General features: G+C 37.9%; 1 protein-coding gene across 2 annotated transcripts in view; it reads right to left on the reverse strand.

The window, feature by feature from the left end:
* The window catches only part of PLD1 (phospholipase D1), a 226047-nt gene that overhangs the window by 40361 nt on the left and 157854 nt on the right, over positions 1 to 27832 (reverse strand). For both annotated transcript variants that reach the window (XM_056110701.1, XM_056110700.1), the window contains 3 exons: positions 25162 to 25250; positions 10753 to 10866; positions 8075 to 8124 (listed from right to left, as the gene is read on the reverse strand). In XM_056110701.1, the coding sequence (XP_055966676.1) occupies positions 8075 to 8124; positions 10753 to 10866; positions 25162 to 25250 (253 nt within the window). The remainder of the gene's footprint in view (positions 1 to 8074; positions 8125 to 10752; positions 10867 to 25161; positions 25251 to 27832) is intronic.

A 27832-nucleotide genomic window follows, 5' to 3' on the forward strand; every position in this document is an offset into this window, starting at 1 on the left:
ATATGCCAGACACAGTAACAACAAAGTCTCCAATGGAGGCATTACTGGGCCCGCTCGAGAAAATCGATGATCAACGGGAGGGCCTTTACTTTACTTACTTATTGATTTTAATATTGGAACTTTGTTATCTAATCAATTTTAATCCTAGAATTGTAATCAACAGTTGTGGCTGTTCTCTACGTTAAAATAAATAATTTAAAAAAAATGACTAATGGTCTGCTCTTTTTTGTGTGAGGCTGGAGAGATCTTGGCCAGTCAGGGACATCAGCTTTTCAAGTTTCTCTTAAAGACCCCAATAAAATGCTTTGATTATCTCCACTAAATTAGTGCTCTTATTGATTAGAATATTCAAGTAAATGATCATATTCATATAAATGTATGGAAAGTACCAGACATTACAAAATATTTCACACCTGTAAAAGCTTATCATTTATTATTTATTTCTGAGTGAAATTATACAGTGATTATGAAATAGTCCAGCCAATGGAAGAATTTCATTTTTATTAGCTGAGCAGGTTGTACACATGTACCTACATATCATGTTTTCTTTAATAGGCACTTTGGTTATATCCAGTTCCAATAAATAAAAGGCATACAACTCTTTGAATTCATGTGTCTGTCTCTTTTATAGAAAAATTACTTTGTAGAACTGGACTTATAGGACAGAGGGTGAGGTGCTTTGCCTCGTAATCAGCTGACTTTATCTCAGTCTCTGGCATCACACATACATAGTCTCCAGAGTAGTCAGGAAGGACCCGCTGAGCACAGAGCCAGGAGTAAGTCCTAAGCACCACCAGGTATGATATAAAACCAAAAGCAAACAAACTTCTCAACATCCAAAAGTGGGTTATCTAGATACTATGGAATTTCTATTTTTTGTTTTTGCTTTTTGGGTCACAACTGGCGATGCTCAGGGGTTACTCCTGGCTCATGCACTCAGGAATCACTCCTGGCAGTGCTCAGGGGACCATATGGGATGCTGGGAATCGAACCTGTATCGGCCATGTTGGCTGCATGCAAGGCAAACGCCCTACCTGCTGTGCTATCGCTCCAGCCCCTGGAATTTCTATTTTTATATTTTGAAGGAATCTCTAAACTGCTTTTCATAATGACTGCACCAGTTTACATTTCTACCTATGGCATGCTATAAAAAGGTTTTCTTCTCTCCACATCCTAGCTCTTGTTTGTTTCCTCTTGGAGAATAGCAGTTCTCACAGGTGTGAAATAATACCTAGTTGCTTTGTTTGCATATCTCCAAAATAAAAGATGACTGACATATTTTTATATGCCATCCATAGGGATTTCTTTGAAAAAGTGTTGGATTTCTTCTTCAGTAAATTCACAATTTCTTCTTTAGTAAATCCACAAGCTGTAAATCATCACCAATATCTAATTTAAAACATTTTCATCCATCCCTGATGGAAATATCATGGCTATTAGGATTCATTCCATAGTCTACTATCTACCAGACTATGGAAAAAATTAATTTACTTTCTGTTGTTATGATTTTCCTATCAGTAACATAAAACAGTGGGATAACTCAGCATATTCTTTTTTCTAGTTTCTTCTAGAATTCTTCTAGAATTTTTCTAAGGACTAACAAATTGAGCATAGTATTTCCAAGGTCCATCCATGTTTCAGCATGAATCGGTATATTCCTTATTAATTTATTCTATTTATTTTTGTGATGCCAGAGAACCAAAACCAGAAACTCACATATGTGTTGAAGGAGTGACTGTGACTGAGCCACAATCTTAGGCAAGTACATTCCTTCTTTCTTCTAAAGTATATTTTTGTATGGGTCTATAATAAATCCCAACTCCACATTCATCAGTTACCGGAAATTTTGCTTGTTTCTCCTTTCGTTGGATATTATAAATAATGATAAAATTAAAATACATGTAAAATCTTCCTGGATATGTTTAAAATTGTCTTGTATTATAAGGTTTATATTTATAAGTTTACTTTCTAGGGACGGCTGTGTTTCTTTCCACGGAGCCAGGACCACTTTAAATTCCCAATAGCAACACATAATAAGTACCTTTATATCGACATATCTACATCAAATCCACTTTTGTATTGAGAGTCATTATCATTCTAGTGGGTATGAAGTTGAATCTTGTAACTTTAATTTTTCTAAGGACTAACAAAGTAGAGTCATCTTTTCATGTATTTCCCTTTTATCCATTCATGTTTTCCATTTCTGTTAGCTTCTTTGAAGATACACCTAGTTTGATTTCATAACATTTTTCACTTCTTTGCTATACATTTTACTGGTCACTTTAAGTATTCTTCACATAAATTATGTCTAAAAACTGGTCTACAGAACTGAGCTTACCAAAGGCAGACGACAAATAGGAGGGGATGCTGAGACAATGATGGAGGGAAGCAAACACTTTGCTTGAGAATGTAGTTGACCCAGCATGGTATATGAGAAGATCTATCATTAGCAGTATTGGAAATTATGGTATATTTAATATTTAATTATATAATAGTAATACCTTATTAATATGCTTTATAAACATGTTATGCTTTTTATTATTTTAATGCTACTGTAAATTATGATACTTTTTAAAAAATTTTTATTAGTGAGACCATGAGGTACAGTTGTAGACTTACAAATTTTGTGCTTGGGTTTCAATTATACAATGATCAAATATTAATCCACTATTAATATGATTTATAAACATTTTCTCCCATTCTCTCATTTTTAAACTTCCTGGATAGTCTTCAAATGATTACAAAGGCTATTATATTTGATTAAATATAATTTATATCTTTGTATATATTTACTTTAGTTTTGTATAAAATTCAAGAAATCATTGATATTCCAAGGCTATTATGGTTTATGCCAAGGTAAGAGTTTTATATAGCTGAGCTCTTACTCTGATATGTTTGATTAATTCTGACCTTTTTGGGGTAAACGATGTGATGTACATATCCAATTGCATTTTCTTAAATGTGGATATCCAGATGTCCACAACCATTTGGTGCAAAGCTTATTGCTTCTTCATTCAATTTTCTTGAGCTCTCATTAAAATTAAATTGAACATAATTTTAGGGATTTTCTTTGGTTCTTCTAACCTATTATATATATACATATATATATATAAAACACATATAATCTTGTTAGCATTGCACTGTCTTTACTACTGTACATTTATAATAAGTTTTAAAATTAGGAATGTGAGATTCCCAATTTGCTTGTCATTTTCAAGATTGTTTTATCCATTCTAAAAGCCTCACATCAGTTTAAGAATTAGCTAGCATAATTCTATGAAAATAACCAGGGTGAGAGAGATGGTACAGGAGTTAATTCATGCTTATATGGGGCCATTCCTTGTTCAATCCCTGTCACCACATGGTCACCTGTGTGATCTGGGAGGTCCTCAACCACTGCCAGTATAACCTGAGTAATTCCTAGCACCAATAGTATCACATTGCATTTAGTTGGATTGACCGAGATCACTACTAGCGCTCCTACCAACACACCAACCCAAAAAGAACAGTTGACCACAAGCAAGAAGTTTAGGTTCCTCATGGATCACTACATCAGAATTGTTCACCCCTTACATTTCATATTCACAGTCTGAGCCAGTCATAGATGTTGAATAATCCCCCCCCCCCATCCTGAATCTGATATACTCAACTATAAATAAGTTGTATGCGATTTTTGATTCTTGGGTGGCATGTACCTCTAACTAGTTTACTGTCCAAGAGTCAATCATGTTTTATTCTTTTAATGCTACTGTAAATGGAATTACTTTCTAAATTTCATTTTGAGCTTACTCATTGCCAAACTTCAGAAGTTCCATTGACTTCTGTATATTGATCTGCATGATCTTACAACATTGCTGGATTCACTTTTTAATTTTGTCAAGGGTATGTGTATGTGTGTGCGTGCGCGTGCATGTGTGTATTCATATATATATGTATATTCACACATACATGCACACAAACATATACAAGTAAAATACTTAAGATTTTTTTTACTGAACAAGATCATGTCATTTATTAAAAAGAAAAAGATAGTTTTAACCCTTCCTTCCCTATCTTTAATTTTTCTTGCTGAATTTTCTTACTAAAATTCTCCAGTACAATTTTGACAAGAATAGACATCCTAACCCTGTTAGTATTGGAGAAGGCTTTCAGTGATGCTTGCCATTTGTACTGATTGTTACCTTTTACAAGCTTAAGAAAGTTTTCTTCTCTTCCTAATTTGTTTAGTGTGTTTTATCAGGAAAGGGTTTAAGATTTTTATCAAGTCCATTTTTCTATGTCCAGCAAGATGATTGTGTGGCCTCTGCTCTTCATTCTATAAACTGGGTGCATTATGTTGATTGATTTCAGTTATTAAACCAATCTTGTTTTCTTGGAATAAATCCCATTTGGTGAAAATGCAGTTATTTTTATATGGCTGAAATCAATTTAAAAATATTTCACTGAGGAATATGGTATCTACATGCATAAGCGATATTGGTCTAAAGCTTTCCTATCATCAACACACATTTAAAATTATTCCCTTATGCAGCTGACTTTTAATAAACATTGAAGAAAAAAGGATCAAAACCAGAAAATATATGTATCATTGATCTTTAAGTTCACCTAAGTAGTTAACACTATTGCTGTTCTTTATTTCATTATGAAGAATCAAATTACTGTCTTTTACCTCCTTATTACTGCTAGAAGGATGCCTTTTGGCATTTTTTTAATAAAGAAGGTGTGCTAGCAATAAATTCTCTATTGTAGAATGCCTTACTGTCTCCTTGACTTTGGAGGGAAAGTTTTGCTAGAAGTGTAATTCTTGGTTAATAATCTTTTCTTTCCATTTTTTCATTTATCATTATGCTGAAATCTGAATTCCATGATTTTAAAGAAAATTTGAATCTTAATCTTACTGAGGATAATTGGATCGTTGGCATATATTGTTTGATCTCCCGTTCAATTTCAGATTCTTTATTTTTGTCTTTTGATTATTCAGTTATAATGAGAGTTGGTGTGGAACTCTCAGTTTATTCTATTTGAACTTCATTGAGCATTTTGAATATGTACTTTTCCCATTAAATGTGGGAAGTTTTTAGTCATTAAATATGCTAACTGTACTTTCTTGTCTCCTCTCTCCTGGGATTCCCATTCCATGTATGTGGCATGACATCTGATATGACAATTTGTTGGTATGAAAAAAATTGACTTATCTCTGAGACATACTTCTTTTACTTTTCCATTATTTTTTCTAACTGTTCCTTAGATTAGATGATCAACCCATATTTAAGATGAGTCTTCTTTCTGCAACAATCTGCTATTAAAGGGCATTTCATGTCAACTCCTATACTTCCCAGTTCTAGATTTGTATTTTTTTCCATTTCTCAGGGAACCATATTGGCAGTTCTCAAGCCATATTCTTAGTTCTGTGCTCAGAGAATACTTCCAGCAGGCTCAGAGGACCATATAGGGAGTTCAGGATAGAATCTGGGTCGGTGGTACGCAAATTAAGCACATAACCCACTGTACTATTGCTCACTCTGGCACTGTAAGTTTTTTAATTTTAGATAGATAGGTGATCTGTTATGGTCTGAGAATATCACTTAAGAGGTAAAGCATATGCCTTGGTTTACCTAAATGTGACACCAATCCTCATGCTCTTCCCCTCACAAGCATGACTGGATATAGCTTTGGTGAGCCCTGAATATGACTGGGAGTAACCTTTCCAAAAACCAATTTTTTAGTTAAAAATTCTTTTTTGAAATAATCTTTGCTTGGAAAGACATTGTTTATAATTCTTTAGATATGGTTTCCATTAGCCTCTGAACATAGCTAAATTGTCTTAAATTGCAAATTAGGTCATATTATGATAGCACTGTAGCACTCTCCTCCCGTTGTTCGTCGATTTGCTCGAGTGGGCCAAGTAATGTCTCCATTGTGAGACTTATTGTTACTGGGTCTGGCATATCGAATACATCACGGGGAGCTTGCCAGGCTTTGCCATGTGGGTGCAATACTCTCTGTACTTGCTGGGCTCTCCGAGAGGGGCAGAGGAATCAAACTCAGGTCGACAGGGCCGGCTGTGTGCAAGGAAAACATCCTACATGCTATGCTATGATAATTTTCTAAAAACTGCTAGGGGAGCAGACCATAAAACTAAGCCTGTTCCTTTTATCCCTATTGGGCTGCTAATCTTTCTATTTCTGGTTTTGGGGTGGCACTCAGGGATTCTGTGCCACAAGTGGCAGTGCTCAGGACATCACGTTCAAACGAGTCAGCAGGATACAAGACAATAGCCCTTGTATTATCTCTACTTTTCAATAATTTTCTACTGAAAAATTACTGGTTTGTAAGAGATCTGTGGAGTTGAGGAAAAGGATGGATATGTGCAAGTTAAAACACCACAAAACTCACTAAGTTTTTTAAGCCAAGATTACTTTGTCATAATATTGTTACTCCTTTCACTATTTAATCTCCAGAATTTTGAAAGTTGATTTTGATCATTTTTTGTCAATGATTTTTTATTTTGATAGAGAAGTAGATTTTTGGAGGTTCTTATTTGGTATTCTCACAGATGCCTCATATTTCTTATTTTTAAGTCATACCATTTATGCTTCTTGGAGAGCCCGGAGAGCCCGGCAAGCTACGGAGAGTATCCCACCCACATGGGCAGAGCCTGGCAAGCTCCCTGTGGTTTATTCGATATACCAAATACAGTAACGATAATAGATCTCATTCCCTTGACTCTGAAAAGGCCTCCAATCATTGGGAAAAGACGAGCAAGAAGAGGCTGCTAAAATCTCAGGGCTGGGAGGAATAGAGACATTACTGGTGCCCACTTGTGTAATTTGATGTTCAACGGGATGACAGTGATACAGTGATAAGATAGAATATTGTATCCCCACATTCTCATACATCACCCAGTATATCTTCAGAAAACCACTAGTATAAAACCACATTTCGTTCATAAATATCAACAGACTTTTATGGAAGAGCTGTAGGACATATCCCAGGACACTATGCGATTATGATGACTTCTATTGGCATTTCCAAACTGACTGGGTAGCGTCATTCTCCTGGGAAGAGGGTTAAAACTCTAAGGATTATCTGACATTTTCCTTGATCTTTTCCTTTTATATCCCCTAATGTTTTTTTTTCATTCTTGTTCATATATAACTCTTCCTCCTTTCATTACCAATGCACCATTTACTCTCCTTTGGCACCATTCTTACTTTCTATTCCTTCTCAGTTGCAAATCAATATTCCTATAAATATGACTTTGATGGGTTTGCTTCAGAGATCAGAAATTTTTACCAACCTGGTTTTGTCTTAAGTCTCGTTTCAATGTGGCCTTCCAATCTAGACCCAACCTAGAGAATAACTTGGGTTCTGCTGACAGTTAGTTTGGTTGCTTCTTTATTTATTTGTTTGTTTATTGTTTTGGGCCATAACTGGAAATACTCAGGGCTTACACCTGACTCGAATTTCAGGGATCACCCTTGGTGATACTCAGGGCACCATATGGGTGCCCGGGATTCACCTTGGGGGGAGGGGGTGGATACATGCAAAATCCGAGCGCTACATACTCTCCTACAGCTTCTGTACTATTGTACTATTGCTTCCCATTTAGTAAATTCTTGTAGAATTTCCCATACCTATAGCACAAGCATGGTGCATTTCTGAGCACTTACTATGTGCTGTACTTAGGGTTAGTTTCTTATTGACTTTATAGCATCTCTGACCTCAACTTTAAAGTAAACACCTTTCCTGACTTCTCCCCAGGATAATAGAGAAAAATCACAGGATAAAACACAAATACCACCCTTTGAAATACTTTAGAAATCCAAGCAATGACGATAAATGAACTAAAATTAATTATAAACGAAGTCTCATTTTTAAAATGACCTCTGCATTTCAAATTTGGTGTCTTCGTTTGAACATTAGATCAGACAATTTAATTATTCTCATGTAAGCAACTTACATCTTTTGAACATATTTGGGCGATCATTGTGGAAAGAAACCTATAATCACACTTTAGTGATTACTTATTATCAATAACTACCATGGAGGAAGAGAAAAAGCAGTTACTTACGTTCTGCTTTTAACTGCCCAAGGATAGAATTTTCTCCTCTGCACATGGTTCTGAAAATAGAAAAAATTATTATAATCATAGACGTTTCAATAGAAGCAATCCCAACTGCAATATCCATGGAGTGCAATTGTTATCTAAGTGAAAATAGAACAAGTGCTTTTATGAGGAGATGCTATATAGATTCTTAAGTGAAAAAAAACACATCACTATCATTTTTGTAATATTTCTGATGGGGAAAGGTAGTTGTTTTGAGATGCACAAATGGAAAAGTTAAAAAAAGATGTCAGATTTCAAAAGGAGACGTTATTTTTAGTCGATGGTTCTGAATGAATTTTTCTCCTTAGAAAACCTGGTGGCAGCAATATAAACTTAGAATGCCTCAACCAATCCACATACTTGCAGAGTCACATTGCTTTAGACGTGAAAGGGCAAACACTTAGCAAAGAAATTTTGAATTAACTAAACTATTATACCTAGGCTGTCTCTGTAAAGTCAGCGAACCTTTTAAAAGTGAAAAATATGGTCTCTAATAGCTGACTCTGCTAATGACTTTGTTTCTCAAGACTCTTAAAATAGCCAATGAATTAGAAACACTGACAAAATAAAAAATTCTATGCCCCATCTGTTTGCTCTATGAAAGTAATTAAAAATACAGTTATGCCTGGGAACTGCTGATATTATTAAAGATGATGCGAACAAACAGAGATGTTTTTGCATAATAAAAGGTTATAGTTTTGGTTGCTGAACAAAAGCGGAACATGTTTTTTCATTCAGCTGGTTCAAACCCAAGAAAATAGTGATAGAAATAATTACGATTGACAACATTCCAAAAATAATATTAGAATGGAAAATGAAGCAGATAAAATCTAATTAAACATTATGTCAGTGCCTTAAATACTTGAAAAGCTTTGCTTGTTATAAATCAGATAATATTAGAAATGGGAAAATCTTCAGTACAAGTGCACGGAACAAAAAACAGTTAAAGCCCTGTTACAGTGTAACCAGGCAAATCTGCCTGAAAAAGAAATGGAAAAAAAAAATGCTTCCCTTGAAACTACGGCAGAAAGTCAGCTTGAAAAGCCAGAAACAAGAAGGTTGAAAAACAAATAAACTTTCCCACCATAAAGATACGCTCTCATGTGCAGAGAGGACCACGGACTGGGAGGGGTGCGTCTAGGGGGCCTGGGCACAGCAGGAAGGCATCTGCCCACCCCCTCCCATTTAACCTAGGCACTGAGCGCACCAGCCCTGCTTACCTACTTTAAACATGGGCCTGAGGGGGCTTGTGGAATCGAGACCCCACAGTGAGGTTGACAGGAAAGATGAAAAATATATGTGGCTCCGAAAAGCGGGCAGTAAGAAAAGAAACTCTGCAGGGGCTGGCCCCTGTTCTGATTAAGAGTGTGATTTTGAGTGAAGTACTTTTGTATCTCAGGTTACTGAGCTCCTAAGTGGGAGCTGTGATCGTGCCCAGATTTGTCCCTTTCCCAGCTACGTGACCCAGAATAACACTGACTGCTGTCCTCTCAGCACTTTTTTTTTTAAAAAGAAGTCAATTTATTTTATTTATTTATTTTTTTCTTTTTGGGTCACACCCAGCAATGCTCAGGGGTTACTCCTGGCTTTGCACTCAGGAATTACTCATGGCAGTGCTTGGGGGACCATATGGGATGCCGGGGATTGAAACCGGGTCGGCCGCGTGCAAGGCAAAAGCCCTACCCACTGTGCTATCGCTCCAGCTCCCTCCCAGAACTTTCTATACCACCTTTCTTTGCTGGTTCACTAAGAACTCAACTCCTGATAGTACTTCACTTGCAGAAGACAGAAGTCTCTGTACTAGATTCATTTAAGTGAATATATATACACACACATACATATATATGTACACATATATAAACATATATACTTTCAAATATATAAATATATGCATACACATATATATAATATATTGATATATATATAAACCAAAAATCACATTTTCCTTTTCTCAACTTACAGGAAAGAATATGGAATGTTCAATAGCTATCTGGTTGGTTAAAGACATTTTAATACCTATACTATAGATAGGGGCTGGAGCCATAGCACAGTGGGTAGGGTGTTTGCCTTGCACACAGCCGACCCAGGTTTGATTCCTCCGTCCCTCTCAAAGAGCCCAGGAAGCTCCTGAGAGTATCCCAACTGAACAGCAGAGCCTGGCAAGTTCCCCGTGGCATATTCGATATGCCAAAAATAGTAAACAACAAGTCTCACAATGGAGACATTACTGGTGCCCACTCGAGCAAATTAATGAACAATGGGAAGACAGTGCTACATTTCAGTACATTACACACACACACACACAATATTTAATAGCAATTCTCTACACGTACTATGTAGTAAAGATACGTATTCTAAAAAGTGAGATAAGACGCACAAAGATGACCAGTGGAATAAGAGACTAATACTTTAGTTTCATATTCTTGTCAGGTAGTCATGGCCCACAATTAATGATTTTAGGTCCCATTTGAAATTTATCAACCAGTAAACAAAGCCAAGATACAAAAGTACAATGAAGTATTTACTGATTCATCTGTTCCATGTTTACTATATCTGGAGAAACATGTTCATTCCTTTCACCAGTTTGCCTGAACGGCTGATTAAAACTAAGAGAAAAAAAGACCATTTTAGAACATAGCTACCTGTAGTTGAAGTGCATTATTGCCTGTAGAGCATTTCCTCCACCAGTTGAAATGTCTCCTTCAAAACCTGGCAGGAGTGGTATCACAACATATACCCGGTATCTCTGGTTTTCCCTGCAAAAGTCAGATGAATAGTTATTCACTAAAGTAAAAGATATAGTAGCAGTTTAAAGTGACAGTCAAGTGGTTCAACATGGATTTTGAGACTGAAGGAACTGTCTGCTTCAAGCATTCTGTCGCATATCTAGGTCTGGTGGGTGCCGTGTATTGGAGGACAGAAGCTATTATCTGGGTAACAGTTCATGACAACCTAAAATACAAATTGAACTTGGCAGTAGAATGACAATTGTACCCTTGTCTCTAGAGCATAGTCCTTCCTTTTCTTTACAAGAAAGAACTGCCTAGATACCATGAAGACTAGGCGTGGAAGGTTTAACAGGATCACAATCACGATCATTCTGTTGTTTGTCGATTGCCTCGAGCAGGCACCAGTAATGTCTCCTTCGTCCTAGCCCTGAGATTATAAAAAGTGCCACATTCAAGGCTCTTTCAGGGTTAGGAGAATGAGACCCATCATCATGGTTACTGGTATTTGGCATATTAGGTACTCCATGGAGAGCTTGCCAGACTCTGCCGCGTGGGCAGGCTACACTCGTAGCCTGCCAGTTTGTCAAAGCAAGAATGAGATAGTAAGATGTGGCCATTTGTGGCTGCGTGCTTCCGGGAAAGGAAAAGGTTTAACAAACTTTTGAAAAACAGTATTTTCTTTGGGGATTCGGGGTGGGTGACGTGGTCTCCTAAAAAATACTTAAGAGGCCCAAGGGCTCCTCCCATTGACTCTTGGCTAGCCAGGCTCATGGTTCAATGTGAGCTCAAAGATGCAGTGCTGAAATTACCTAAGCCACCCTGGCAATGTACTGGCAGTGTTCAGGGACCTTGTGGTGATCAAGATCTAGCTGGGGTTAGCCAACGATACTATCTCCCTAGTCCACAGTATAGTATCTTAAGAGTTTATGTATAACAAGTTGTATCCAATAGTGCTCAGCTCAGATAGCTAACCATTGTCAAGTAATGCATCTCTGCAGTCTAGATTTCGGTAGCAAAATGACACACTGGTCCCAGTATATTTCCAGTGCAGAAATAACCTCTGTTAATATTTTTAATTTAGGTGTAAAATTCTTGTTCGGGTGAAAAATCCTGGCTTCACGAGGACTCTTAATGAGTCAGGCTGAGTTTTCAATTCTCTGCGTTGACTGTAAGACTGTATTTCTCAGCTCACTCTTCCAGCTGAGTGAGACTCCAAATGAAAAGTCTTTGCATTGCCTTTGGTACTCAGTGATGCAATAGAGAAGTGCAGATTCTTACCTTGATCTGCATTCAGAAATTAAGAAACTATGAGACTATGTTGAACTATTAGGAAGGGAAGTGCATCTAATCGCTCTTCTCCATTTATAAGATAGAAGGGAAATGACTGCCTGTGGGCAAGGAATCACATCCCTTTTTTTGAGGGTCTACATTCATACAATGGTACTGTACTGGTTAAGTTTTAATCAATCCTACTTATTAAATCTTCTTTTTTATTTTTTAATTTTTATTAGTGAAACACCATGAGGTACCATGAGGTACAGTTGTAGATTTACAAATTTTTGTGCTTGGGTTTCAGTTATACAATGATCAAGTACTCATCCCTCCACCAGTGCCCATTCTCCACCACCACCAGTCCCAGTATCCCTCCCACCCCCATCCCCCCATCCCACCCTGCCTCTGTGGCAGGGCAATCCATTTTGTTCTCTCCTTTTGGGTGTTGTGGTCTGCAAAAGAGGCATTGAGTGGCAAACATATTCAGTCCATAGTCTACTTTCAACATGCATCTCCCCTCCTGGGAGGATCCTCCAAACACCCTTTATTTGGTGCTCCCTTCTCTATCTGAGCTGCCCTTTCCCCTAGAATGTCCGGTTGGCCTCTAAGCTATGGAGTAATCCTCCTGGTGCTGGTCTCGACTAGTCTTGGATATTAATCTCCTATTTTGTTACTTTATATCCCCCAGATAAATGCAATCTTTCTATGTCTATCCCTCTCTTAATAATCTATAAAGTCCATTCTCTTCCTAATAACTCCCTCCCCCCTCCCCATGTGAATATTATCACTACTCTCGAAAAGTTTATTTCTGATATTTCTGAATGTCAGTGCAGGCAGAATGTCATACAAAACAGGAGTCTGGGAACAGATATGCTTGAGTGCATGCATGCATGCAAGACAACGGAATTAAGTTTGGTGGTCTATGTGCCTAACTGCGTAACTCGGACACAGGAATTTGGAGAAGACTGCTGTAATGACATGGATTAATCACTAGATGGCGAGCACAGTTTGAGTTGGTGGGGAAAATCCCATAAGAAATGAAAAGTGTTATCTCTGCTTGATAAAGGTAAAAGCCCACATTTATATATGGTAAAAGAGACTATGAAGGAGAAGAACGATTATGGAAGACATTTTTCTACAGAAAATTCTGTATTTTATCTTTAAATAGTTTGGGGGGGGGGGGACCACCGCTTGACAGTACTGGGAACTGGGTTTGCTAGGCCAGAGATCAAACTCAGGTTCCCACACATATGAGGCATGTGTTCCAATCTTCTCAGCCTTCATATCCAATATGTTAAAAATCTAAACAAATTAGACTGGACGCTGATATACTGACACCTGGCCTCAATGGCTTTTCTAGAAGCGGCTTCAGTCTGATGGCCCCAGTGCACGGATAATTAGATGAGGGTAAGAGATGTATGCCCTATGCTCAGGCTCACGTCCTACAAGGAAGGTTGGCTTCTCTGCCCTCTGAGCCAGACTCTACTCTGCAATCCTATTGTGCTACAGAGTCCTGCTCGTTTTCCAGTGTCACTAACTGGCTCCTCCCAGGGTCATCCTGGACTTTCCAGTCCAAACCAGCTGGGCTTCTACTGAGGTCCAGGGCACACGGTTGGGGCAGGGGACTGGGGGCATCTATTCAACACTCTGCCTGCCTCACATAATAGTGATGCACACATTGGTTGCAAAGGCAATATGGGAAGCTCTTCAGAAACACAAAACAGAACCTTGCATGCTCATACTCAGTGCCATTTGCTTGGGACGATGGGATTAAGTTGGAAGAATGTTTCTGGAAAGCTGTTGGTAGAAAAGAGGTTAAGATTCATGGGGTATTTTATGCTAAATTACATTATACTTTGTTTGAATTCCTTATTTACCATGTATTTCTTATGGTAAAATAGATCAACACTAAAATGTCCATTTTAGCCACTTCTAAGTGTACCATTCAGTGGTATTAGTTACACTAACATGATGTAAAAGTATCGTAATATGTAATTTCAAAACATTTCTTCACCACAAACAAAAATCAATAATTAAATAACTCCACCACTTTCTTTCTCTGTAATCTTTAATAAACCCGTTTGACTAATATAGCTACTATAATCTTATGGTATTTCTCCTGACATTTCACTTAGAAAATCTCATCAAGATTCCTCCATACCAGGGGTGAGACTGATAGTGCAGTAGATAGGGCGCTTTTGCCTTACATGCCCTGATCCGAGTTCAGTCCCAAGAACCACATACAGCCCCTCAAGCTCCCAGAAATGATCCCCGAGTGCAGGCAGGAGTGATAATTGAGCACCACTCATTAACAAAATAAAGTAAAAGATTTATCCATGTCATAGTCTATTTCAGAATTCCTTCCTTCTTAGGCAGAATAATTTCCTATATGTATACTATATAATTTCTTTATCCAATTATCTGCCAAAGGTCATGTGGGTTGTTTCTTTTAGCTAGAGTGAATGATGTTTCAATGAATATTGGCATACAGTATCTATTTGGGATGGATACACACACACACACACACACACACACACACACAAACAACTGCAAGATTATATAGTGATTTTTATCTTAAACTTGTTGGGGCTGGAGCAACAGCACGGCGGGTAGGTCATTTACCTTGCCTGCAGCTGACCCGGGTTCAATTCCCAGCATCCCATATGGTTCCCCGAGCACCGCCAGGAATAATTCCTGAGTGCAACACTGGGTGAGACCCAAAAAGCCAAAAAAAAAAAAAATCCCACTTTGTGGCAAAATGTCAAATAAACAACAAGTTTTAATGACTATAGCATAACATTTAAAAAGTAGATAATATGTTAATTTTTTTCTTTTACTCTTTTGTTCTTTGTCCCATTTTTTTCTCTATTACTTGTCAATTCAAAGCTCTTATAGAAATAGACTATGACATGTATAAGCATAGATATATTCTTTTCTTCTATAAAAATGTTTAAAATACTTTTATCATTTTATCATATACCAGGATATCTTGCAATTCCTTCAATACAGTGTTAGTTGCTGTGACATTAATTAAAATTAGATTTAACAAATTTTATTATATTTATTATCTTACATGGCAACATATATAATAATATCTAAGTATGTTCTTTTTCTTAATGTAGGAGTACTGCTATTTATTCGGCCATTGATTAAGCTGATTGAATTGGGCATGAACTCCACATTACTTTTTAAAAAAATTTTTAAAACTGTTTTAATTGAATATCCATGAGATAGGCCATTACAAAGCTGTTCCTAATTGGGTTTCAGTCATACAATGATCCAGCACCCATCCCTCCACCAGTGGACATTTCCTGCCACCAATGTGCCCTGTTTCCCTACCACCATCCTCCAATACCCAACCCTCCCACATCCAGCCTCCCTCTATGGGAGGCACCTTCTTTCTTGGTCTCTCTCTCTTTTTCCTTCTGTGCATTATGGTTTGTTACACAGGTGCCAAGAGGTCATGGTGTTTGTTCAGGGCATTTGTTATTTATTGGAACAGGAAGACTGAAATAGATTTTTAATCAGGGGGCCACTTTGGGGTGTGGATGGGACTGCTGAGGCTTCTGTAAGTACAGGAAGGTGGGGGAAGGTAGCCCAACTTGATCCCGAGAAAACCTGGAGATTTCAGTCACAAAACCTGCATACCCAAATTTTCAGCAGAGTATAACTTGGTGAGGTCCATCCTGAGACGGTGGAGTTGGCCCAGGTGCATGGCAGCGATTTCAGGTTGTGGAATCAAGCACTGCCGGGGCCTCTGCTTGGGTGGGCAGCAGGCCTGCCCGCACCTCTCCAATTTACCCTGGTCTGTTCAGCCACGCGTGGGTCTTACATTAACTGTGGCTTTTGATCTCTTTCGAGATTTACTTACGGTTCTCTCAAAGAAGGCCAATAAATGAGCTTGTATAGCTGAGCTGGAGGAGGTTTGTGGGCATGGCTCCCACATACCTAACTTTTGGTCATTTAATTTCTTGGTAAACTTGGTCCCAAGTTGTTGGGGTCTGGCCATAGGCACAGCGGCAATTCTGGAGTATCAGAAAGTCTGAAGGCACCATCAGGTGACTGATGCACTCACCCTGCAGGTACAGGCTGAACTGCTGGTGGCACCATACCCCCAAGCACGTTCTTTAAAGATATATATATTCAAGATATTTCTAAGTTTTTATATTTCATCATAAATATGCACTGTGTCTGCTAATCCAAACAAGCCACTGTCTTTTTCACTTTTGTTAGAATAATTGTAGAGATATTATCGCTGGTGTTGATCAAGTGTTCATAAATTTGTTCATAGAAGATGTTCCTTTCTTAGGACTGGATAGTACCACAGGTAGGGCTCTTGCCTTGTATTTTCTGCAAGACACAGACATAGTGCATGTGGCGGAATTGGATTCAATCCCCAGCACGCTATATTGTCCCCTGATTCCTGAAAGGATCGATTCCCAAATGCAGAGGCATGAATAAGCCCTGAGCACAGATAGAGGTGGTCCAAAAGCAAAGAGAGAGGGAGAGAAAGAGAGGGAGGGAGAGAGAGAGATAAAGAGAGAGAAGGAAAGAGAGGTTGGAGAGGGAAAATAATAGAATACATTATTACCCTTATGTATTGCAAAAGCAAGAATACTTCAAAACGGAGACGTTGTAACGCATAGGATACTGAAATCTTATCTTGTCAGAAAAAAAACACTTCTGCAAATTTAATTTTCAGGAACCAGAACATTTACATAAAATTTTGCATTCCTGGGACACTGTCAATTACATATCGGGTATTTGCTTTTTGATGTCCCAACACGACTTGGGTTTTCAAGTGGTTCTACAGAAAAAGAGGTTGGGGGGAGGGAGTTCAAACCACTCCACTGTAAGTTTAAGTCAATGATGGAAAATACTATACACCAGCATGGCCAGTGTCCATTCTTGGTCCACTACACAGAAGACAAGCAGCAGCTGCTGAGGATTCTACTCCGCAGTGCTGCATCCTTTTAACCCGGGGTGCTGCATGTGAGAGCAATCATTGAGGGCAAGGACTTGAGCAGAATTACTGATGATCTTAAAAGCAAGATAAGAGCGAGCAGGCACTGAGCCATTACACAGGCAATTGCTCCATTCACTTAAATTCAGAACAATTTGATCAAATCGCAATCTCAGGCTTTCTGTTAAAAATAAGTTTTTCCTTCAAAACTCACAAACTTGTCTTAGTGGTGCTATGGGTAATAGCTAAAAATTTGAAATAAATGTTCAGTAATGGGTGAATGCTTAACTAAATTATGCTATTGCCTCTTGATGGATAGATCATTTTTTTTTTCAAGACAAAAAATGACTAGCAAAATCCTTCTGGTACAATGTTAAAATGACTCAAGTAAGGTTGCCACTGAAATTACAGATGTGGCAGATTGACCCTGAATTGTTAAATCTTTCTCCTCCAGCTCCTCTCTTCATCAATGTGTGAGCCTAACTCTGTGACTGGGGCAGGAGATACACATTGCTCCTGGGGTACACACCCTCACACAAGAACCAATATACAATGTGTGAGCATTTGAAATCTGGGGAGCTAGAGATTCCTTGAGCTGAAGGGGGGGTATAGAGGAATAAGCCCGCTTTGGTGAAGGGACCTCCTTGGTCCCCGATCACAATTCCAGGGAAAACAGGACAGACCCCCCCACATCAACTTTAGATATGGATATGGGAAGACAAGGAGCCAGATTTACTTCCAGGGGAATCACAGGACAAAGCAGCATCAGGACAGCATAAGAAGAGGTGAATATATAGAAAACACAGACTCAACAACATGAGATAACATGAGATCTAAATTGAGACCAAAGAAACTTTCTAATGTGCCTGCCAGGGTGACAAGTTGGGGGCGAGAGGGAATATAGAAACACTGGTGGAGAGAAATTTACATGGTGGTGGAATTGGTATTAAAATATTATATGCCTAACATTCAACTACCAATAACTTTGTAAATCATAGTATTTTAATAATAAAGAAAGGAGCACAAAGATCTGAAATAAGTTGAGGTCCTAAGTTCCAATAAATGGATCCCAGAGCAGACCCAAGACCAAGCAGTGCTGTGGGGAGTTTAGCGTTCTCACAGAGATGGCATGGCGGCCAGAGTAGGGAAATGCAGAATGCTGAATATAGGCTGCAATCAGGAGAAATTACTGAATCTGGCCACCTGTATAAGGAAGTAAGCTAAATTTCCTTGTATTGTGTGGAAATGGGACTTGAGACATTTGGGTGAAATGAAGCAAGTCACCATTCCAGAGAAAGAACATACAACATATTAATATGGACTAAGAGAAAATTGTAAAATAAAAGGTGACATTTTCAGGGGTGGGGAGTGTGTGGACCCTTTTATTCCCATATTTCAGCTGAATATTTCATTTTTTGTAATTGCCACACTGCTGCTGTGCTTAACTGCCATGAGTATAGCTCATATTTCATTGCCATAAACTTCAAGAGGGAGGATAAATCTTTTCTTTGTTGTAGATTTTGCAGCAGTAAATGCTGACAGAAATGAGAGCAGTGTTCAGGCTCTGTGCTCTATGCAGGTATATACCCTGTTTGGGACATTTGGGATATATTTATTTGGCTGGAAATGGGCATGGATCTTTCCAGAGGTTTTCATGCAACACACTCCATTTTTATTTTTTTATTCATGAAACTTTCTAAATGCTATATGTAAACTTTTCTCTACTTTAGTTTGCTCAACTGAAAATAGGGTAGTTGGTTATAATCCTTGTGAGTTCACTAGAAATTATAGATCTATCTAGATATGACTATTATATCTGTGACTTTATAGGTAAGGACAGTCTCTATTTTTCATGCATGGATGCACACACACTCACATAAATTTTCTTCGGTTATCTTTTGAAAAGGGCTCATTTTTACATGTGAGAATATTAACCCAGTGTGTCTGAGTTCAGCTTTACTCTGGGACGATAGCCTTTGGCAGACAAGAACCTCAATGGACCACAAAGAAGATTTTACCAAACCTTTCATTAAACTGTTCACTTTATGATCCAGCTATTTCCATTCTCATTTTTCAAAGACTCTCTCTCCTTTCTTCTGCCAGGGCACATGCTCACACTCACAATGATTGTGGCCTCTGCCCTGTGCTAATCTTTACATCTCACTCTTTGTGGGATTACCATTTAAGTAATTTTTGCAACCAAATGAAAGCAAGTAAGTGGTCGACATCAAAACTTCTCTTGCTATGATCTGTTAGCCTAGTATAACCTCTTATCCAGGAGCTTAGAGAGCTTGGAGGTTGTCCCACAAGGAAGAACTGTGAATGAAACCAACACTTCACATTATTTAATTGGAGTTTTTTCATTATCTTTATGATAACTGCAGCTAAAAGTTCTTTATGACAATGCTTCTGGAATACACTAAATGCCTCCTTTTCAGCTCAGCACAGCTCAGGGATGTGGTAATTATAGGAAGCAGAACTTTCATTAAAATATAGACATTTTAATCTCTGAAGCAATTTCTAAAAAATAAAGTAAAACATAGACTTGACTTTTAAATTAAAAAGGAAGGATTTCTCAGAGGTTTCTGGGAGGCTTAACATCAGCCTTTTTACTTCCCTTAAACTGAGTAAAGTTTTGTAGCTTGATATTTAAAAGCACAACCGGAAGGCCTGGTTTGAGCCTCATTTCCACCCATTACTAGCTGTCTGACTCGGGCAAGTGACCTCATCTCTCTTGAATTCAGCTGCATCTGCTGTAGAATGAGGGTAATTTCGCATCCATTTGATATGGCTGATGTGAGGATTGAGTGAAACAAGGCATTGTTGAAGCCCCTCAGAAGTGGAAAGATTAAAAAAAAAATACTTGGTAACATTATTATTCAATTACGAGCCAATGATTTTAATTAAAGTAAAGTAATTAGAATGCCTCAAAGAAAATGCAGTAAACAGTGTCTACATTGAAAACAAAACGAAAACTGATCTTACAGTATGCTTCACAATACTGTTTAGTTTTTCATTTTAAAGGAGAGTGTTACCAACTCAATGAGGAGGAGTCCAAAAACGAAGAAGTCAGCTGCAGCTTGTGGCAGACCACATCTAGGCATTACTTTTGTGCCTATGGGTCCAAGCCTATGGCTCAGTAGTAAATCACTTGTCTTGCATGTGTGAGGCCCTGGGTTTAATTCCTGGCCCCACCACAATCTCCCCATCAAAAAATGTGTCTCACAGGATGAATAAGCCCCAGTGGTAGGAAAACATCTCTAATAGAGACAGTTTTGTTGCTAACATAAATATTAGTTCTGCAACAGCTGGTTCTATGTTGTGTTTATAAAACTTGCTAAAATGTACAGAGTTGGAAAGAAGCTAGGTCTCTGAATCTCTGGTCCACAGCTAATTGCAGAACCCCACCCACCAACTGTACTTCCCATAAAGCTCTCATATGAGCAAACTTGAAGCATTATTATTTTTGTCAAAATTTTGGTGATATCCTCAAAATGCAGTCTCTCACTTTCTGACATTTAAAAAATTAAGCAAGGCAGCAGAATCATATATAGCAAGTTTCCATGTGCAAAACTGGCTTCATCAGTCTAAGCCATTCATCTAGGTAGCACTGTAGCACTGTTCTCCCATTGTTCATCCATTTGCTCGAGCGGCACCAGTAACGTCTCTATTGTGAGACTTGTTGTTACTGTTTTTGGCATATTGAATATGGCACGGGGAGCTTGCAAAGCTCTGCCATGCAGGCAGGATATTCTCAGTAGCTTGTCAGGCTTTCAGAGAGGGGCGGAGGAATCGAACCCGAGCTGGCTGCGTGCAAGGCAAACACCCGACCTGCTGTGCTATTGCTCCAGCCCACTGATCCAGGTAGTCTGTTTTAATATATATTTCTGGGAGACCATGGATGTAGCTCAGTGGTAAAGCACAAACCTCGCATACATGGGGCTTGGATTCAAATCCCAATATCACACACAAAAAAATCTTTAAAAGAAAGAAAAGAAGATATAGTATGTTTTTTATTGCCATCAATTTGTTCTACCTGGTCTTCAACTTATTTAATCAAAACAGTTGATTTTAGACTGCAAATTGGGATTTATTCTTCTTGATTTTTGATCAGATTTTGAGTGGTCATAGTTTTCATTTAATTGAGAGCTCATCACAACTCAGAACAGTGTTATGTATCAGAACAGCCCAAGTGTTTTCTTCAGAGACTCAGCTATTCACAGTTCAGCATGGGACGAGTACTAACTTATGACTCTAGATCATGGGTTGGGACACAGAGATTCTGTAGCAACTATTCCTATAAAAAATTATGGCTGCTGAGAAGGAGCCAGGAGGAAGTGAGGCAAGTAGAGAAATTACTTCAGGGAATGACTGTGATGCAGGATTCCAGCAGTGACAAAATAACAAAGGTTCAACCCAGTTAAGGGTGCTGGCAAAGTAAAACTTCCTTTTCTCCGTGGAAGAAGGACCTGGGAGAGAGCCCGTGTTCTTTGGTCAGGCTGAATGCTGACTGACATTTCCCTCCACCTACTTTGTGCTATGATCTATTCTTTTTCCAGCAGCCAGAATTGTATTTGCTGCTAAACATGTAACTGCAGGAAAGTGCTTCAGTGGGGTGAAGAGCTAAGAAGCCAATGAAGGAAGGGAGAGGGGCGATCTTGGGTACGGCATTTCCTGTTGCTCAGTGGAAAGGAGTTCCCCGCAGGCAGCCTGCAAGAGGACTTTCTTCATTTTTGTCTTTCCAAAGGATACCAGCTAGCAGATCTGAGATTACTACGTGAAACTATTTTACCATAGCACTCAGCATAGATCATAATGTAAAGAAGCAGAGAAGGGAGACACAGAAAAGATGTTTCTTGGATACAAATGTATTGTCTGAAGGTTTGAAGGTGAGATATACCACTTTGAAAAATGTGGCTGTCAAAGACAGTGAGACTGTTGAGAGATCAGAGCTCAATGGCACACAGTTCATTTGTAGTTCTATGTCTCCTTTCCCATTTGCAACAAAAACAAGCTTAAAATTGCCAGTGTTAATTGCCAATTTGCCTGTGATGCACCAAGGGTGAGACCATCTACGACAGCTGCTCCCTTACTGTGCTCTCTGAACACAACCCCATCTAATCTCAGGCACTTCCCGGGATCACCTGGAAACATTCAAACAAACAAAAGATATCTTAAAGTTCCTTCCAGCCCTAAACTACTTTAATTTTTAAAGAAAGTCAACATACAAAAGAAAAATATTCTTTAAGACTTGCAAATACTTGAAATAACCTTATAGATACATATTAAACCTGGACTGAAGAGAAATGAAAAGCTGGTATGGGTGTGGGGTGAAGGTTCAGACTACTCTGCTAACTAGTTCACCACAGTTTAAAACACATAATTTACTGCCAGCACAATGAGCTCATTTGTCAACTTACTGTATTTCTGCCACTTGTTTCAATTACATAAGAAAAAATTATCCCTCCTTTGGTCACATATGCTGTATAGATAAATCAGATACTCATAAATCAATGAAATATAAGAGTTGATGGAAAGATAATACACTTTTATAAATACAACTATAAATACAAATACAACTGTAACTGCTGCATATAACTGGGAAATTGGCAAAGACACAAGAAATTTGTGCTATATCTGTTTAACTTATAAATGAAATGTTTTTAGGTCATCTCAGAAATGGTTCCTCAGAAGATTTCAAAAAATATATAGAACTGCACAGGATAAAGGTTACCTATAGCAAAAATAATTAATGATATGTAAGGTCATAACTACATATATATTGATGTGATGCAATCTTGGCTAAGTCCTGCAATTTGCAGTGGAATATTATAAAATAAAGGTTCATGGGCCCTGCATCTGGAGATTCTGCTTAGGAGAGCTTCCCTAAATCCAGCTCATCTATTTTTGTAAAAGTTCAATGTTGATTTCTGTATATTATAAAGGGTGAGAGCCCACATGAACCCTGCTGGCTGTGTAGCTGCTGTGGTGTGCTGCTCAATGACCTCATGACGGGAACAAGACAATTTTTTGGATACTGAGTAAATTGTCCACTAACTTAACTAAGAATTGAGTCCATTTCAAAGAATTGGTTCCCAGTGGTGAAAAAGGAATCTTACTAATCTAAGATCACGTCCATTCCCTGGTGTCAGCCAGCAACCAATGACAAATCACTGGAAGAAGGGCACACAGAGGTTTAATCCACCTGTGTTCCTTGGGGACAACCTTGAGGGATCTTTCTTTCTTATAGGACAGGGTTTGCATCACACCAGCTATTCTCAGGGCTTACTCCTGATTCTGTGCTCAGGATTACTCCTGGCAGTTCAGCCACTTGGAAGGCAAGTGCCTTAGCCCTGCACTATCTCTCTGGACCCAACCCTGAGGGATCTATAAGTCTAAACATCAATGAACTGGAGTTATATAGTGTGGGTAAAGTATTGCATTAGAAATCCAAAGATGTTGGCTCAAATCTATTTTTTCTCATTTTTATTAGAGGTTGCAATAAACTGTGCATCCTCTTAAAGATCAATTTATACATCTAAAAATGGGAACAGCAATAACAACAATCATAACAAAACCTATATAATCTTCTTTTGAGAGTTGTGAAGATTCAGTTAGTCTGTGATTATGAACTGAGTGGAAAAAATTCATGGTCTGTGTTATAAAATATTCTTACATCTAAAATTCCCCACATATCATATAAAAAATTAAGGTTTAAAAGTAGCACATGACAATGGAAGTTAAAAATATATTACAATCCCCAGATGTACTTAAATTCTATGTTCAATGAATTCAAAGAGAAAAATGTAAGCTTTGTTTATTTGTTTCTTGTGCACAGAACTAATTTATCTATAAAAGGAATTAGTCACTGATACCAAGAATGAATGGTGCTAGAATAACTCTATATGTATATGTAAAAGTGCTGAACTTCTACTTCATTATGTAAAAATAATACAAGATAAATAAAAGACCAAAATTTCAGACACAGAACAATCAAATTCTTAGAATTCTTCAAACGTTAAATAGCAAATAATCCTGCCATTCCACTCCAAAATTAATGAAAAACATGTCTGTGTAGAAACTAGCACAGCACTGAATGTATGTAGCAGCATAATTCAAATAGTAAAAAGTGGAAGCAACCCAAGTATCTACCAACTGAAGAATGAATAAATAAAATGCGACATACTCAGATAATGGACTTAGTCACAAAAAATGAATACATTTTGGGGGGGGGGGTCACACCCGGTGATGCTCAGGGGTTATTCCTGGTTCTGCATTCAGGAATTACTCCTGGCAGTGCTTGGGAGACCATATGGGATGCCGGGAATCGAACCCAGGTTGGCCGCGTGCAAGGCAAACGCCCTACCCGCTGTGCTATTGCTCTGGCCCCCAAAAATGAATACATTTTATAGCATTGATGAACCTATATTATAGGTTCACATGCACCATGAAAGAAGTCTTCCAAAAGACTACTTAGCTTCAGATTTTTATAACTGCCCAGACAAGGCAGATCCACAGAGAAAGAATCCAGAATCATGGTTTCCAGGCACTGAGGGATGTGACTGAAGAGTGACTGGCAATCGGTGTGGGGTTTCTTTCAGAGTAACAAAAATGTTCTCGTGTCAGCTAGTTCATGGTCAATAAATCCACAAATATATTAGAAATCACTGAATTGTACATTTTAAGTGGTATGGAATTTATATCTTAATAAAATGTTATTAAAGAGGTAATCTCACAAGCTAAAGAAATAAAAGGAAATATAACCCATAAATATAACTATTTTGCTTTAATTTTTCAGTGACAACAGCTCAGTATTGGCTAAAAAAAAATCAAACCATAAATCTAGTGCATGGGAAAGAGGAAAAAATTACAGTGTCATGGAAGAATTCGAATTCCCTGAAGAATGGACTAAAACATTCTTTACTAACAGAATCAGATTTAAAGAAATAATAACTAATGCTAGCTCAACTAAAATCACACCTGCTAAGAAAAGAGTATTTTAAAATGAACTTTCAAAGTGGATTTTTCTCTGCATAATGCAAGGGACATCTGCAGTAGCAACTCCTACCAAAAGGCCAAAAGATTACCTGTAAGCTTTCAGTATCCGTTGGGCAATGGCATCACCAATCTTGTTGAACACAACTTTGTCATCTGCGCAGCTTATGAAAAACTGGTTCTGTGAGGAATAAATAAAATGATCATGTAAGTCGTTCTTGTCTTCACAGCTCTCTCTCTCTCTCTCTCTCTCTTTCTATCTCTCTCTCTCTGGATGTGTGTGTGTGTGTGTGTGTGTGTGTGTGTGTGTGTGTGTGTAGTGGGGTACAGAAAAAACACTATTTAGTTTTAAAACCATTATACAAAGCAGATATTCTGATCGCTAAAATCATTTCAGGAAAGTAAATGACACTGAGAATAAACACTTCATCCCTCTAAATAATGCATTTCAGCTATTATCACATAATCTCAGTCAAGTAAAAGGTCAGACTATTATTTACCATATGTTTGTTTTTGCAAGTTGCTCTCTCATAACTGTCAGAACATTTTAAACTTAACCAGTTAGGGAAATTTTGTTTTTTTATCAGATTCACATATTGCGGAAATACTTAATGATTAAAAGTTCTACATTGGCAAGTATCTGTCACATGCTAGATTTACTCTTTTACCAGGTCAGGTGGCAGGATCCTGGTCTTATTTCATTCAATATTTCTCCATTATCTCTTAGTATCTACTTTTGTCTTGTCTCACTTGTTTGGTTGTTATTACTCCTGAAATTCTACTTTTGTAGGTTCACTCTCTTTTGTAAGGATATAACACATATTAAAGTATCTTTAACCTGTAACAAAATATTTTAGTTCTTTTTACATTGACTTCCACTATTCATATATTCATTAAAACTATTATTAAAATGGTATTTTATAATGTATATTAAATTGCTATGTATTTTATTTGCTGTATTGAGTGTTAAAATTATGTAGAAAATTGTAAGCTTAACATGTTCTATTTTCATGGGTTATTATATTATACCTGTAAATTACAAGGTATAAGTCATTAACAAAGTGATATTTATTAGTCAATTTCAAGTTGACATGTAAAAGCAATGATTCAAAATATTTATCACTCAGTTGCAACATTTTTATGTTTACGACTATATATACTTATATTTACATATAAACATGTATTTACATATAAATATATAAAATATATACATATAAATAGCTCACTGCATACATTTGTAAACTGCATCAAGAAGAGAGTTACAGGAAGACATTAAACAGAAGTTAGTTTGAGGATCTGTTCCTCTTCAGACATACAACAATTAAAGTCTTGGTGGTAATCAAACCATGTTTGCTTCCCTGAATTCATATGAAGAAGCTTAACATTCCTCAGGAGTTATAAACACACTCAGGCCACATGTTCTGTCCTTCTGCCCTTGACGTCTTTGCAGATGAGAGCAGGGTGAAGGCTGGTGATTTAACTCAAATTAAGCAGTCAAGAGTAATGCCAGACAGGCTTGTACCTCAGTGAATCTATAAGGCAGTAATGACATCAAATAGTACTAGGTAGCATTCAAAACATAAACAAACAAACAAAAATCAACTGAGTTAATGCTACCAAAAAGGAGCAGAGAATCCTGAAAAATGGATGAACCAGCTGTTAACATATTATATTATAGTATAATTGTTGACATTTGTAATACTCATAAATACATATATTAGAACCACACCCTGGTGCTCAGGGCTTACTTCAGGCCCTTTGCTCAAGGGACCAAACCCAAGCCATTCACATGCAGCTCAAGCTCCCTAACTACTGTACTATCTCTCTAATCTAGGCAAATAACACTAATATTAATAGTATTATCAAACTCCGGACTTTATTTTTAGTTTATAAGTTGATTTTTCTACTAATGTTCTTTTGTTATCGTATACTCTCATCCAGCATCCAGGACACACTTGCATTTGGCCCATTCACTTTAAACCTTTTCTTTCTACAAACCTAGAAACAAAGCTCCAATTCTTTCCTCCTTGTTCTTTGGGAATTGCAATTGTGTGGGAGAGGATAGCACCAGGACTCAGGAACAAGGAAAACAGGGCTGGAAGGGTTTCTTCCAGCTAACCCATCTCCTTGCATACAGTAAAGAAAATTCAATGGGAGGGAGGGAGAAGGGGAAAGACTAAGAATGGGAGATACGTTCTGATGTATTTTTATTATATTATATATTTTATGATTTTCTAAGTGTGCTCAACTAGATATACCTACTTTTGTTTTGGGGGGCAGTGCATATGGGAGGCATGGTTTGAGCCTCACCCAGTACTGCTCAGGGTTATTCTTGGTGGTACGTAGGGGACTGATTCAGTGCTGGAAATAGATCGATTTTCAAGTGCAATTAAGGTTCTCAAACTAGACACAGCCTCTTCAGATTTTCTCTCTTCTCTGCACACCAACTCTGGGATCTGATAAAAAGCTATATAATGGTAGTTTCCACAGGACTAAGGAAGGTGATATCTGCTCCCAATAGTCCTGCATATTCTTTTCTGTTTCCCTCCCTGCCGTCTCACTTCCACATCTCTCAGCCCTCCCAGGCAACAATGGCACGCAGCAGTCTCAATTTTAGCAACTTGCTCCTGGATATGGTCTCCTAAAACAGCAACTGTCTCACACTTATATCTTGCAACTCAAGCCAAATCAAAACAGATACATTCATGTCAGGCTGTTCCTGACTAAGAAAATCACAGTCAGTTGGTGCATTTTAACAAGATC

The sequence above is a fragment of the Sorex fumeus genome, unplaced genomic scaffold (assembly GCF_029834395.1).
Source record: "Sorex fumeus unplaced genomic scaffold, SorFum_2.1 ptg000010l, whole genome shotgun sequence".
NCBI classification, from domain to species: domain Eukaryota; kingdom Metazoa; phylum Chordata; class Mammalia; order Eulipotyphla; family Soricidae; genus Sorex; species Sorex fumeus.